Genomic DNA, 14,327 nt, shown 5'->3' with positions numbered 1-14,327 from the left:
TCGGGCCCCGGTCCTGGAAGATCCCACATGCTGTGGAGCAGCTGGGACCGTGAGCCATGGCCACTGAGCCTGTGCGTCCGGAGCCTGTGCTCCGCAACGGGAGAGGCCACAACAGTGAGAGGCCCGCGTACTGCAAAAAAATAAAAAATAAAAAAAATAAAAAAATAAAAAGTCTCCCGTAACCCCAACTTCTGGAGGGAACCTCTGGGATTCATTTCATAATCTAGACCATGTTGTTTCCCCCTTCTTTAACTTAATTCAGCTCACACAGATTTCTGAATTTGTGCATATCCAGCCTTCTCATCCTTTTCAAGGCTTCATAATATTCCATCGTTTAGCTCTATCAAAGCTGACGCTACCATTAATGAGGACATTTAGGTTATTTCTGGTTTTTCCCTTGTTACAGACAGTGCTGCAGAGAAAATCCTCATACTTACGTCTTTGGATACTGACCTGATGGCTTCTTGGGAAAATCCTTCGTAATGGGATTGCTCGCTCCATGTTATTGTATATTATTATTATTGTTACTGTTGTTGTTGTTTTGGCCACGCCTTATGGCAAATGGGATCTTAGTTTCTTGACCAGGGATGGAACCCGTGCCCCCTGCATTGGGAGCGTGGAGTTTTAACCGCTGGACCACCAGGGAAGTCCCTGTATATTTTAAAAAATGGATGCTCTCAGGAATTCCCTGGTGGTCCAGTGGTTAGGACTCGGGGATTTCACCACCATGGTCCCAGGTTCAATCCCTGGTCGGGGAACTAAGATCCCACAAGCCATGTGGCGTGACCAAAAAAAAAAAAAAAGGGTGATATCATATTGCCTTCCAGAATAGATGGGCAAATCACCCTTCCATCAGCCTACACACTGTACTAGTTATTCTCCTGAACAAGGTTTCCTTCCCCCATCCCAAACGTTGGCAGCCCCCTCCTCTTTGTGCATGTGGGAATATTATGGGTTGGGCCGTTCTCTTCTTATACACCCCGGATGTTTCTCTCAATTCTACCTGTACCTTTGAGCTGTCCCTCCTCTCAGCTCCTTTGCAAACTCTCACTCTGATCCCTCCCCCACCCACCTGGCTTCCTTTGGGACTCTTGTGATGCTCAGCACCTCTTTCTTCCTTTCCAGGAGAGGTTTCTGTTGAATTTCCCAAACTCTTATGTGGAAAAAAATGGTCTGAAAGCTGAAGGGAAGGGAATGTGGAGGACGGATCCTATGAGTGTGAGGGACCAGATTTTGAGCACTTTGGAGGAGGCTGTACCTATGGCGTCATAAACTGAGGCTCAGAAAGGTTGTGGCCCAGAAGCCTGTGAGTGGTGGAGGTGGGACCTGAATTTGGATCTGCCTGGTCTTAGTCTCCATGCTCTTTTCTCTATCTCCTTTGTCCTCCTTTTTCTTCTCCTTTTCCTTCCCCCTCTCTCTCTCCCTCTACTCTGCCTCCAAAACTGTGACAGTCCTGCCGATGGCTACCATCTGTTGTGCCAAACACTGTTTTAAGCCTCTCACGTGTATTAACTAATTTCCTCTCTCAATAACCCTTTGAACCCGGGGTTTTTCATTATCCCCTTTTTACAGATGGGAAAAACAAGGCACGGAGAAGTTAAGTGTTATGTCATTGGCGACAAGTACGGCAACTCAAAAGGAAAGTCTAAGGCACGAGGAGCAAACTATTCAGATTAGGGTCACCTAGGTTCTTACGTGGCCACCCCAGGTGGTCAGCTACCATTCTTTACTAATGTTGGGCAAAGGCCACAGCCCCATTTTAAAGATGGAGACCCAGAAGTTAAGTCTCAGTGAGCTCTCAGCTCTTTAGCTTTTGAATTAGGGAATTCAAAGACGTCTAGAATAGGTTGAAATATATCAACTGCCATGTGTGTTTATTGATTGTTGAGAGGGGTCTCAACTGGGGGTGCTCATTTATCTTTCTGCATATGTATAGAACTATTCATAAATCTACTCGCCTAATGTATAAGACATGAAAAGTGGTGACTAAATATATATGTATAGGATAGGATGCATTGGATGCACTTGAGTATAACTGGATTATTCATTCATCAAAGATCCCTTTGTTTCTTATTCTGTGAGTTTTCTGGTAGAGTCTTTGACCCTGTGGTTCAGCCAGTGGGAGGATCTCTATCAGGCCACTGATCAGTGATACTTCACATCTTCTCTCTTTCAGTAAAGAATATCCCGTGGTTCCCAGGAGCACAGTGAGACAGAAAGTGGCCTCCAACCACAGTCCTTTCAGCAGTGAGCCTCGAGCTCTCTCCGCCTCGTCCAACTTGGGATCCCAGTACCAGTGTGAGAATGGTGTGTCTGGCCCCTCCCAGGACCTCCTACCCCCACCCAACCCGTACCCGCTGCCCCAGGAGCATGGCCAGATTTACCACTGCACCAAGAGGAAAGGTGAGTGTGACAGCCCTGCCGTCCTGGCCACTGTCTGTACTTCTTCCTTCTTTTCCTTGAAAAAATAAGTACACATGACTACGTGTATTTATTTTTAAAATGTAAGCAATACAAAACTACAAAGAGATTGCAAGAAATTCAAACCATTCAAGTAAAGCTAAAGATTCCTTTGACGCGTCCCCCCCCTTCCTTGGGGAAAACTTATTTGAAATGTTCAGACCCATTTATTTATTTACACTTGCACACACCCACAAATACAAAAAACGTTTTGCTTTTAGTTTTAACAGTTGATATCATACTGCATCTGTTTTGCAATTTGCATTGTTTTAACTTTAGAATGCATCGTAGATACCTTTTCGTGAACTTAGAGTGGCCTCATTCTTTTTAGCTGCTGAAGAGGAAGTATTGCCCCAAAAGGATAAAGCTGAGTTTATGTTGCCACTAGTCGTCAGGGAGTGTGCTTCCAGGGAACCTCCTTGGAATTGGATGTGCCCTTTAGTTCACGTGCAGGGTTTCTCCCAAGTGGATTCTGAGCTCTTCTTTACTTTCCAGATCAAATCAATACCGAAAAAGGCAGGGAGGGAGAGAACAAAATCACAATAGATTTTTCTCTCCTGTGCAACCCCTCTTTAAATCTACTAGGCTGCGGTCTGAGACACAACCTCGTTTCCTTTGCTAAATGAGAAATGGATGATTTTTTTCCCTAAGTTATCTGAATCCAGAGTGGAGGTTAAGGAAGGAAATTTCTGACAGTTTTTCGAGGCAGAATCGAAATTTCTGACAGTTTTTCGAGGCAGAATTGAAGGCGTTGATGCGGGCAGTGGGACCAGAGAAACAGATTTGAGTCTCAACTCTGCCCCCAGCTTCCTGTGTGACCTCAGGCAGGCGTCCTAGCCCTGCTGTGTGTCACTTTCTCCCTTTGTAAGTGATGCTAAGTTCCCTAGAGCAGTTGGTACTTGGTAAGCTGGGTGACAGCTATGAAGGAATAAGTGGCAGGTATCCCTCCAGAAAGTGAGTCCTGGGAGGAAGTGAAGAGAAGGCTGCTTATCTAGGTGAAGGTCTGGGATAACAGACATAAGGGGAGGGGGCCGTGTAGCCTCGTGCTTATGCCTGTGGTCTTCAGAGTCAGAAAAGCAAGATGAATCCTACCTTTGCCATTTTCAAATGTTTATGATTAGGTGCGAGTTACTTAGCAAACATCACTAAAAGTTACTCTAAACATCACTAAAAGTCATCTATAGGTTCGGGCCCGTGATTGGACCTGTCTCATAGACTCGGTGTGAAGATGACATGAAATCATGCTTGTCCTGCGTTCAGCACAGGGTTGACTTAATAAACCGGCCCTGTTTCGCTCCAGCAGGCTCACGGCTCCATCTTTAGAGTGGCCCTGTTGGGCCTCACAGCCCTAGCAGCCAACACAACGCCTGTCAAAGCCCAGTGCCTGGTGCCTGGACCCTTTTTTTTTTTCTCTTTTTTTTTGGGGCTGTGCTCATGGCATGTGGGACCTTACTTCCCCAGCCAGGGATCGAACCCGCACCCCCTGCAGTGGAAGCACGGAGTCTTAACCACCGGACCGCCAGGGCAGTCCCCCATGGGTTTTCTTTAAAAAAACAAACAAACAAAACCCAACAACTCACTAACCAGAACCAATGGAAAAGGATACTTTTGCAGCTTTCTCTGGAACGGGGGTGACATCAGGAAACGATCACGGTTTGGTGATTTGACGTTTACCAAAATCACGTTTTGAAAGAGGGAAGAGCTATCATGGCTCCAAGCCTGGGGTTGGGGAGCTGACTTGGGTGAGACGGAGCTTTCCAGACTTACCTGAAGCCCATCCAAGCTCCTTGGATCTGGAAGTCCTGCGCAATATCACCCCGTCAGGCCCCCTGGCCCAACTCCCAGCACGACCGCTGCCAGATGGGCTGGAGACCAGATGCCTGCAAACATGCCTCTTCAGGCACAAGCAGGGGTTAAGAATGTCCCATGAAACACAGGTCCCTGCACAGAGGTTCTGTTTTATATTACATTTAAGGGTGCCCTGCCTAGGTTCCAGACCACAGCCTTTTCAAGAACGTTATTAAGTAGGTACTCTTATTAACCCACTTTACAAACGGGGAAACTGAGGCCCACAGAGGGAAAATTGTGAGCTAATGGTTCTTGAAGGCAGCATTTGAACCCAAGCCTGGTCTGCAGACTCTGCCTGGGCCCTGAACCACCGCCCTATGTGCCTCCGTTACCTTTGCTTATGGGCTACGGTCTCCAAATTTCATCGTCCACCAGAGATCTGCTCTTGAGGCTGGGTCGAACACGCTGATTAAGAGCTCACCAGGTTTGAATTAAAGAGTTCTTTCGATTAAATTAATGCCAGACCAGCAGAAGAGAAGGAAGTTACAAAGAATCAGGGCGCTGTTCTGAGTTCAGTACTTACAGCAGCATCCTTGTAAACGCACTCCTGGAGGATGCAGCGTGGAGGCTTTGAACGCAAGCCTGATGGACCCTCTTTGGGTGATGTGAGGACTTGGTTTGCGTGGGGGTGTTGTGCGGGATCCTCGAGTGAACTTGGGATCCACTTGAGGCGGCCCCTGGGGAAGCTAGAGTCAGTGGCTGGTCCGTTGCCGTATGCTCCAGCGGCTGACACTTCGCAGCAGTGTGACCGTGGGTCAGTTGCTTCTCAGCTTTCTCAACTACCTTTTCTGCAGAATGGGGATGACGGTAGCACCTACCCCGCAGGATCGTTAGCAGATGAAATGAGATGATCCAGGTAGAGCACCTGAAAGAGTGCCTGGTACCTGTAAGTCCTCTATTGAACGTGAGCTAGCCCTGCCCTTGGGAAACTCACACGGCTGCAGGCAGCTCACATATTCAATGACTTCTTATAGATTTGTTTGATGACAGTGGCGATCGAATGCTCGAATGCTATAAGGGAGATACGGAAAGTGTTAACAAAATGCTGAGTGGGGTATCGATTGGACTAGGCTAGGGCATCAGGGGAGAATTTCAGCCGAGGTCTGCGGAGAGTGGGAGTTGGATAGGAGATTGGGGTGCCGAATGGGTGTCCAGGCGTTGAGAAGAGCACGCGTGCAGCCCCTCGGAAGATGGGGAGCCCGCTCCCACTGGGGCAGTGGATGGGAGGCCAGGGTGGCTGGAGCGCAGAGCAGGGGAAAGTGACGGGAGGGGAGGTTGCCAAGTAAGGCAGGGGCTAGCACGACGCCAGCCCTTGTGAGCCATTTTGGGGGGTTCGGATTTTAGCCTAACGCCGATGGGCGGCCATTGGAGGGGTCTGAAGCCCTGAGTGGCAGGATTCAGGTTGTGCTTTGAGGCGGTCACTTTGCTGTGATAGAACAGATGCCAGGGCCCCGTTCAGAGGCTGTTGCAGGCTCTGAGGTGTGAGATGACGGTGGCTCAGGCCGGGGTGTGTGGAGAAGAGCTGGCGATGTCGGGAGAGTCAGGACCTCGTGACTGGTTGAAGATAACAGGGTGAAGAATTGCCCCTCGTTCACGGACGCGTACACTGGGGCTCAGAGAGATTGAGAAACTTGCCCAGAGTCACCCAGCTAGTGAGCCGCTCGGCCCCAAATTCATACATACTGAGGTCTGTGCACTCGGGGTGCCAGGCTCTTTTCACCTCTGCAGAAACCTCTGCCCTTCTCACCTCCCTCCACCCCCCAAAAAGGAGCTCCCAGAGACAGAGAACATTCCAGCCAAGCTCGGTCTGTCCTGCCTGCCTGCCTCGGAGACGACAAAAAGCAATTCATCATCAACCTCCATTGTAAAGTGATAAGGAATCAGCCGAGGTTTCCTTCCAGTTTGGGACTCCCGTTAAGTGATAACTCCATGGGTGGCTTCCCCCGACCCGGCCCCTGACTGCCCCACTATCTGACTTCCCCTCATTGTCTGTCTCCTTTCCAACCAGCCCAGGAGGCAGCCCCAATGAAATGTCAAAGGGCCAGGCCGGCCAGAGGGCCCCTTGTGTTTGGACCCGGCTGTCTCCAAACTATCTCTCTCGATGGTTGGAGCCAAAAAAGCTGGGAAGGTCTTTTATCAATGCCACTCAATCAAATCCAGGACCCCAGGGCCTGGGAGAGCACTTGTCTGTCTTTCTTTCCCCCTCCCACCCTGACTACCCTCCCCACAATTAGAAACCAAAGGCAACCCAAATAAAGATTTCAGCAAAGCCATTTTCTGCGCTGGTACGGAGAGGGAATTGGAGAGAGTAAAGGGTTTTGCATCTTCTCCGTCTCCGTAGTTTGTAGAGCGATTCTACCTCCTTTTCTTTACTGGATCTTCACTGCAGTCTTTGAGCCATGGGAGATGCCCTCCTATCCCCATTTTGCAGGGGGGAAAATAGAGGACTAAGAGCTTGGATTCCCAAGGTTATGTGGCCGGTGAGTGGCCGATCCGGGATGCGTTCATCGAGTAGATATTAACAGTACACTTACGTTGTACTGGGCACTGTGCTGTGTGCTGAAGACAAGGGGAGAGCACGATGGAAAAGGTCCCTGATCCCAGGAAACTTGTATTCTCGCTGTGGGAGACAGATAGTAAACAAGTCAGTACCTTTCATGGCTTCAGATAGTGGCTGAGATCTGAACTGGAGTCTTTTGATTCCCAATCTAGGATCTGCCCACGATACCATCCTAGTTCTTTGCACTTTAAAGTTAAGAGCTAACAGCGTGGGGACAAACACACACACAAATCCATCCATCCATCCTTAAGTGTCAAGGTTACCACCTTGTCCTACTCTCTGAACACAGTGGGCTGCGTGAAGGCTGAAAGGTTGGGGCCATCTGGCCGAAGGAGCACTGTTTGAGGAGTCCAAAGGCCCGAATTAGAGTCCTACTTCTGACTTGCTGAAGGTCACTCAGCTGAGGAGTGGCTGCTCACTGCTCTACCTCCAGGGTCTGTCTGTGAAGACTCCACCACGGTCTTTCATCTGAATGAACTCCAGCAGCAAGGGAAATGACCCATTTGGGAATGGTGATAATATTTACTCAATGGCATCAGTGATTTGCAAGCAGCTCTGGGAGTTTTCTAGCCTGGAATCCACCCGAACACCTTCAAGTATTGGATGACCTTCACAGAGCCATCTGTCCAATCTTCCAAGGGGGAAAACAGAGTCGACCCACATTACTTGGGCAGATAAGATTTGAATACTTACTTTAGGTACAAGGAAGATAGAAACTAGACGGCACTGTTATTATCTCAATTCCTACATGAAATGTAGGTATTATCCCCACGTACAAACAAGAACTGAGACTGGAATGGTCCAATGGTTCGCCCAAGGTCACGTAGCCAGTGAGTCAGAGACGTAACTGTGCCCTGAGATCTGTGTTCTGGATTCATCATTAAAGTCACTTTATCCAGAATCGACAACATCCAGAAACACGCAAGGCACCAGGGTTTTTCACACTGCCGTGTGGTGATCCGTGGTCAGAATCACGAAGAGGTTTACTATTGTCCAAGAGACTCCTCTGGGCTCGGGACATTATATCAGTATAATTGACCACCCTTACGCAACTTTCTGAAACCAAGCCGTGGACTCATCTGATTGAGGACTTGACCCTTGACTACAGCCCATTCCCCAACCGTGGAAGAGAAACAGGACTCGTCTGGGACAGAGGTCTTTGCTGTTGATCAGTTATCAGGCTCCCAATAAAAAGATAGAAACCAAACCATCACGAAAATAAACACAGAGATTACATCCCAAGCATTTATCACGATCGATGTGAAATTTGGACCCTGGCTTTGGAATTTCTTTACAGTGAGATGAGAACCAAGAGGCACTGGAGAATGCTCACGTCCTGTTTCCATCAATAAGCCAGCATTGAGTTTTTCTTAGGACTCTGCATCAGATCTTTGGGGTATTAAGGATTGGAATGTGTAATTTTACGATTTTCCAAAATGTGCTCTGGCCTTTTTCATATTATTCTTCCTTCTTTACTTGTAACCAGTCTGGAAGGGGATCAGAAACTCGGGAATGGTTAGTTTGCCTTGTTTTTTTTTTTTTTTTTTCCTCTTGCCAGGGTACCCTGCAGCTGTACTTTCTATTATTGAAGAGGGGAACGCCCTGGTTAAATGGAAAACCCAAAGGTTATGATTCCAGCAACAATGGAAACATTCAGATTTATGGACCTTAGGGGGTGGGTGGAAGGAAGAATAGAGGGAAGGGATCAAGGGAGGAGGTGGCCAGGACAAACAAAGAAATAAGTCAAGAGAAGCAGTGTCTTTAAGACGCCCTCAAAACGCCCGGTTGAAAAGTGAAAAAATGTGGACACTTGCTCATCTGAATGTCTTCAAACATCGGGATGGTTGGCACCATGTAGCTAGAACACCTGGAAGAGTGATGACTGCATTTTTCACTTTTTTTTTAGACCGATGTTTGGGCATCCTATGGGTCCCAGATGTGTCGCAGAAAGAGTCTAGTTAAAAATAAGTTTGCTTGCTGTTAGGTGGGTACAACCTTTGTGTAGATATGTGTTATTTGGGGAGATTTTTGACTTACCTGGGGGTATCACTCGGAGAATGATGCGAGTAGAGGGGTTTGGTGGAACCCACACCTGTTGGTTTATAGTCCAGGGTGAAGCCGTAGGACTTCCTGTGGGGAGAATGACTGACTTGGAGCTTTACATCCAAGGAGCACCTGCTCTTCACACAGTGTCAGCCTCCTGCCCTTACAGGTCCTGCCCTTGTGCAGGGGAGGATGGAGAGGGGCCAAGGATGTGTGCGGAGCAGGACCACAGCTACCAGTTGACCAGCACCTGGCACTCGGTAACGGCTCAGTCAGTATCTGTTGGATGACTTGAGTGAGTGGCCTTGCGTAGTAGAAATCGAGAGAGCTTGGAGGCAAGGTGTGGTCGGCAAGGTGAAGCAGACCCAGCTTGGATTCCAGCCTCTGCTCCTTCCCAGCTTCGTGGCCTTGAGCAAGTCACTTCTCTGAGCTTCAGTTTTTGCCTCTAAGAGATGAGAACTAGAGCAGCCGCCTTGAGGAATGACTCTAGGAGATTAGAGTCAGGTCACTTAGTAGGTGCTTAAGAAAGCATGGCTCTTCTTTCTTTCCTTACTTAGTCCTGCGTCCTGCCCACATGCCATCAACCATCACAGTGGTGACAGTTGTGGGAGTGTCCCAGTGTTTCATTTTTCTTTATACTTGCCAAACTCAGGCATATTTCTTTTCTTTTCTTTTTTTTTAAAATAAATTTATTTATTTTAGGCTGCGTTGGGTCTTCGTTGCTGCACACGAGCTTTCTCTAGTTGCGGCGAGCGGGGGCTACTCTTCGTTGCGGTGTGCGGGCTGCTCATTGCGGTGGCTTCTCTTGGTGTGGAGCACGGGCTCTAGGCACGTGGGCTTCAGTAGCTGTGGCTCGCGGGCTCTAGAGCGCAGGCTCAGTAGTTGTGGCGCACGGGCTGAGTTGCCCTGCGGCATGTGGGATTTTCCCGGACTAGGGCTCGAACCCGTGTCCTGTGCATTGGCAGGTGGATTCTTAACCACTGTGCCACCAGGGAAGAGCAGGCATATGTCTTTCTTTCTTTTTTTTTTTAAATAAATTTATTTATTTTGGCTGCATTGGGTCTCTATTGCTGCGCGCAGGCTTTCTCTGGTTGTGGCGAGCGGGGGCTACTCTTCGTTGCAGTGCGTGGGCTTCTCGTTGCGGTGGCTTCTCTTGTTGCAGAGCACGGGCTCTAGGCACACGGGCTTCAGTAGCTGCAGCATGTGGGCTCAGTAGTTGTGGCTCATGGGCTCTAGAGCGCAGGCTCAGTAGTTGTGGCGCACAGGCTTCGTTGCTCTGCGGCATGTGGGATCTTCCCGGACCAGGGCTCGAACCCGTGTCCCCTGCATTGGCAGGTGGATTCTTAACCACTGCACCACCAGGGAAGCCCAACCAGGCATATTTCTTAACGTTATTCATTAGAAAGAGATTGGAAGTGAGGAAAGAAAAATCTCCAGTTTGGGGAGTAAAATTCCAGCCAAGGAATGAATCTGTATGAGGTTTACATCTTGGTAGAAACTCCCAAGTATTGCTTCCCTTGAAGGAAACACCTGGAGGTGTGTTATTACAGACGAGGTCTGCCATGACACAGGCGGTGTTACCCTGGTAACAAGAGCTGCCCTTGGTGATGGGTATCGGGAGATTTACATGCTCGATTTTATTCCTTAGCTGCCCAGTGAGGTAAGTATTGCTAACTCTGATTCAAAGGTGATAAAAATGAGTCCCAGAGATGGCAGATGCCTTGCTAGTGTCACACCGACATTAAGTACAAGAGCCGGATTCAGACTCACGCATGTCTAAGTTTCTTAACCTGAGGTCTGCATTTTAGGGAGTCCTTGACCCCCTGAAGTTGTGTGCATCACTTTGGTTTATACGTACAGTTCTCAAAACTTCGTGTTTCAGTTTATTTTTCTGGGATAGAAAAGAGCCCAGCTCTTTTGTTAGTCCCCAGAGGGGTCAGTGACCCCAAAGTGGTTAAGGAAGACCCTCTTTCAGAGACAGAACTCTCTCTACTGCTCTCCACTAGGGATTAATTAGTGCTTACAGAAGGGAAGTGACTTGTTCAGCGATGAAACGGTGACACATGAATTGGTACCAACTCAACAGATCATGACTGGGTCCTTGTTCACATAAGGCATCAGGAAAGGATTTGGGGATTCATTCGGGCTCCCGTCCATTTATCCACTTTTCCATCCACTGTTCCATCCATTGCACAAGTATTTGCTGCGTATCTTTCTGTCTAGCATGGCATGGAAGAACAGGAATTTTGTCACGAGATTCCTAGGATTCTAATCTTAGCTCCACTGTTTATCAGCCATATAAGACCTTGGGCACGTTTCCTGACCTCTGTGTGTCTCCTTTCATCTGTAAAATGAGGAGACTGAGAGAACCCACCTCATGGGGTTGTTGAGAGGATTAAACGGGTGACCTCGTGGAGAGTACTCCGAACAGTGCCAGGCAGAGTAAATGCTGCATGTGTTATTACTGTTGATGCTGTTGTTATTATTTTTGTCACTAGGTACGTCCCAGGTTCTGGGAATACAGTGATGGGTAATCCAGACCATGTCTTGCCTTCATGAAGTTCACATGCTGGGGAGGATGGAAGATAATAATTGTTATTTACTGAGTGTTCCCTTGTACCAAGCTCTGGACTAAGTACTTAATCTATATGTTCCCATTTCATTGTCAACACTTCCCTTTCTAGGAGGTGCTGTCATGACCCTTTCCATTTTACAGATGAAGAAACTGAGCTCAATTTCCCCAGTTTACTAGAAACTATACAAAGCATCTTTTCTAATGATTGCATTAATGTTCTATTGGGGGAATATACTGAAAATTATTAAAAAAAAAAAAAAAGGAAACTGAGCTTGGAAAGGTCAAACTGTTTGCTTAGAACTCCGTAGCCCAAAGTCTTAGCCGTGACAGTCCATCCTCTTTTTATCAGAATGGAGGTTGGAGCCAACCATCTTCCGGACTTAATTCTTCTGTCCTTGGGCCAAATGGCTGTCTCTGCCTTGAGCTATGGGGTAGCTGATCTGGCCTCACGGGTGTCTGTCCTCCTGTCTCAGCAGATGAAGAATGTTCCACCACAGACCATCCCTACAAGAAGCCCTACATGGAGACGTCGCCCAGTGAAGAGGACCCTTTCTACCGCTCCGGCTACCCCCAGCAGCAGGGCCTGGGTGCCTCATATAGGACAGAGTCAGCCCAGCGGCAGGCCTGCATGTATGCCAGCTCCGTGCCGCCCAGCGAGCCCGTGCCCAGCCTGGAGGACATTAGCTGCAACGCCTGGCCCAGCATGTCCTCGTACAGCAGCTGCACGGTCACCACCGTGCAGCCCATGGACAGGCTACCCTATCAGCACTTCTCTGCTCACTTCACCTCGGGGCCCCTGGTCCCCCGGCTGGCTGGCATGGCGAACCACGGCTCCCCGCAGCTCGGAGAGGGAATGTTCCAGCACCAGACCTCCATGGCCCACCAGCCTGTGGTCAGGCAGTGTGGGCCTCAGACTGGCCTCCAGTCCCCCGGCAGCCTTCAAGCGTCAGAGTTCCTGTACCCTCACGGCGTGCCAAGGACCCTGTCCCCGCATCAGTACCACTCGGCCGTGCACGGAGTCGGCATGGTTCCAGAGTGGAATGACAGCAGCTAAGGCGAGGCCTACTCCTTCACTGCCATTTCCAGAGGGAGGGGAGAGAGGGAGAGGGACAGTCGCAGGGAGAACCCCAAGGACGAGATGTCTCATTTCACCCCATGTTCACGTCTGCACTTGAGAACCCCCCACCCTGCCCCAACACTGATGTAATCAGTCGCTTGAAACCACAATTCAAAAAATGTGACTTTGTTTTGTCTCAAGACTTAAAAAACCGCCAAGAGGAGATGAGTCTTTGCCTCCCCCCGCCCCTCCCCCCCACCGCACTCATCAACCGGCCACATTCACACCACCTCCAGATGCCCTCCTTGATTTCTTTTCTTTTGGTCTCCAGAAAGTCCTGCCTCCTGGAGTGTTTGATCCTCATGCGTAGTTAGAGTCCTTCCCTGTCTTGGTGTTAATGTTGACGTTGTTATATAATAAATAATAATATATTTTTTTTCTTTCCATTTTCTTAACGGGACCCAGTCCCTTATTTTGGGGGAGGTCTGAGGCAAGTATGTTTCAAAATATGTATTTGTGCAGTTGCCCTCAAATACTCCTCCACCCCGAAACCTAAATCCGCAACCCTCCGCCTTGACTAAGAAATTACCTACCTCTGCCATGTGGTGTCTCCGATTTTGTCCTCCCTTCCCCATCCTCACGAAGTCCAGTTTCGCCTGCTACCAACCAGTGGAGTCAGGGTAACACCAGACTCCATCTGGCATCCTATCTTACTCGACCCTCCCTGTGTTCCCGGCTCCGTGTTTTTCCTGCCCGCTAAAACGTGGCCTATAGCTTCCCGACCGGAAAGCTTGCTTTGAAAAACTTAAAAAGCCCCGGTTTACATGCGGGCAGAACTGTTGATAAGCAAGGCGCAAGCTCTGTGCTGACAAGAGTTGTGAAAAAGCCAAAATAAATATTCGTCCTGATAAAAAAAACAAAGCCAGCCCCCAGCTTCCAAACCTCCATCACTGACGACCCAATCTGGATACAAAGGCAAAAGCCACCAGCCTAAAGAAGCAGCCAGACGTGCTCACTGAGGAACGTTCTCCAAAGACACCACACCAGCACCAAATGCAGGCCCAAACTGTGGTTACTGAAGGCAGAAAACAGAATGAAAAAAAGTGTGTAAGTAAAATGTTATTGCAGGGTTCTTCAGATGTAATAGTTTACTGGTACTATTTATTTATAAATAGGAGGTCTAATTAAGTAATAACCTGAAATGAAACCCAGCATGGGATCTGGCCCAAAGCTTTTAATTTTATGGATACTCAAAACCAAGTTTGCGTTGTTTTTGTTTTTTTTTTCCTTTCAAATGTGCTTTGCTTTCTTGATTAAAAAGGTGTTGTTTTGTGTTTTTTTTAACTGACCCTAATAAAGAGAACAGGGTAATACGTGAGACTGCGTATGTTCAAGTACGTGAGCGTGTGTGTCTGTTTGTCACGTGAGTGTCTTTATGCGATGATGTCTTTTTATGTTGCTAAGGCGGGGGGCGGGTGAGAATTAAGTACTCGTTTCGTATATTTGTGTACCAGTTAAAGCCTAATAAATGCCATGTGCTTAAAAAAGTACAGGGACTTGAACACCCATTTTTTCTCCCCTGTTCTTTCGATGGACTGATTTGAGAGGAAATGTGGTGGAGGAAACTGCTCTCCCCGGTTGTTCTCAGGGGTATTTGGAATCCTGTACTTGAGTGTAATGGAGCTGAGTGTGTTCACCACTGGTTTAGGTCTCTGGAATGGAGACATTTGTTTTAACTGAATTTGGGTCGGCATCGGAAAGGAAAAATCATCAGGAATCCCAGC

At 48.3% G+C, this 14,327-nt stretch overlaps 1 protein-coding gene across 6 annotated transcripts in view; it reads left to right on the top strand.

Annotated features, from left to right (window-relative positions):
* TBX5 (T-box transcription factor 5) overlaps positions 1-14,091 on the top strand; it is a 48,400-nt gene extending 34,309 nt beyond the window's left edge. For 5 of the 6 annotated variants that reach the window (XM_079943506.1, XM_079943505.1, XM_079943502.1 and 2 more), the window contains 2 exons: positions 2,177-2,403; positions 11,960-14,091. In XM_079943506.1, coding sequence (XP_079799632.1) covers positions 2,177-2,403; positions 11,960-12,540 — 808 coding nt within the window. In that variant the 3' untranslated portion in view covers positions 12,541-14,091. The remainder of the gene's footprint in view (positions 1-2,176; positions 2,404-11,959) is intronic. The other variant, XM_079943503.1, reaches the window with a different exon arrangement.
* The last annotated feature ends 236 nt before the right edge of the window (positions 14,092-14,327 follow it).

This window comes from Stenella coeruleoalba, assembly GCF_951394435.1.
Source record: "Stenella coeruleoalba genome assembly, chromosome: 14".
NCBI classification, from domain to species: domain Eukaryota; kingdom Metazoa; phylum Chordata; class Mammalia; order Artiodactyla; family Delphinidae; genus Stenella; species Stenella coeruleoalba.
The sequence above is the reverse complement of the archived record's forward strand: the minus strand, read 5'-3'. Positions and strand labels throughout refer to the sequence as shown.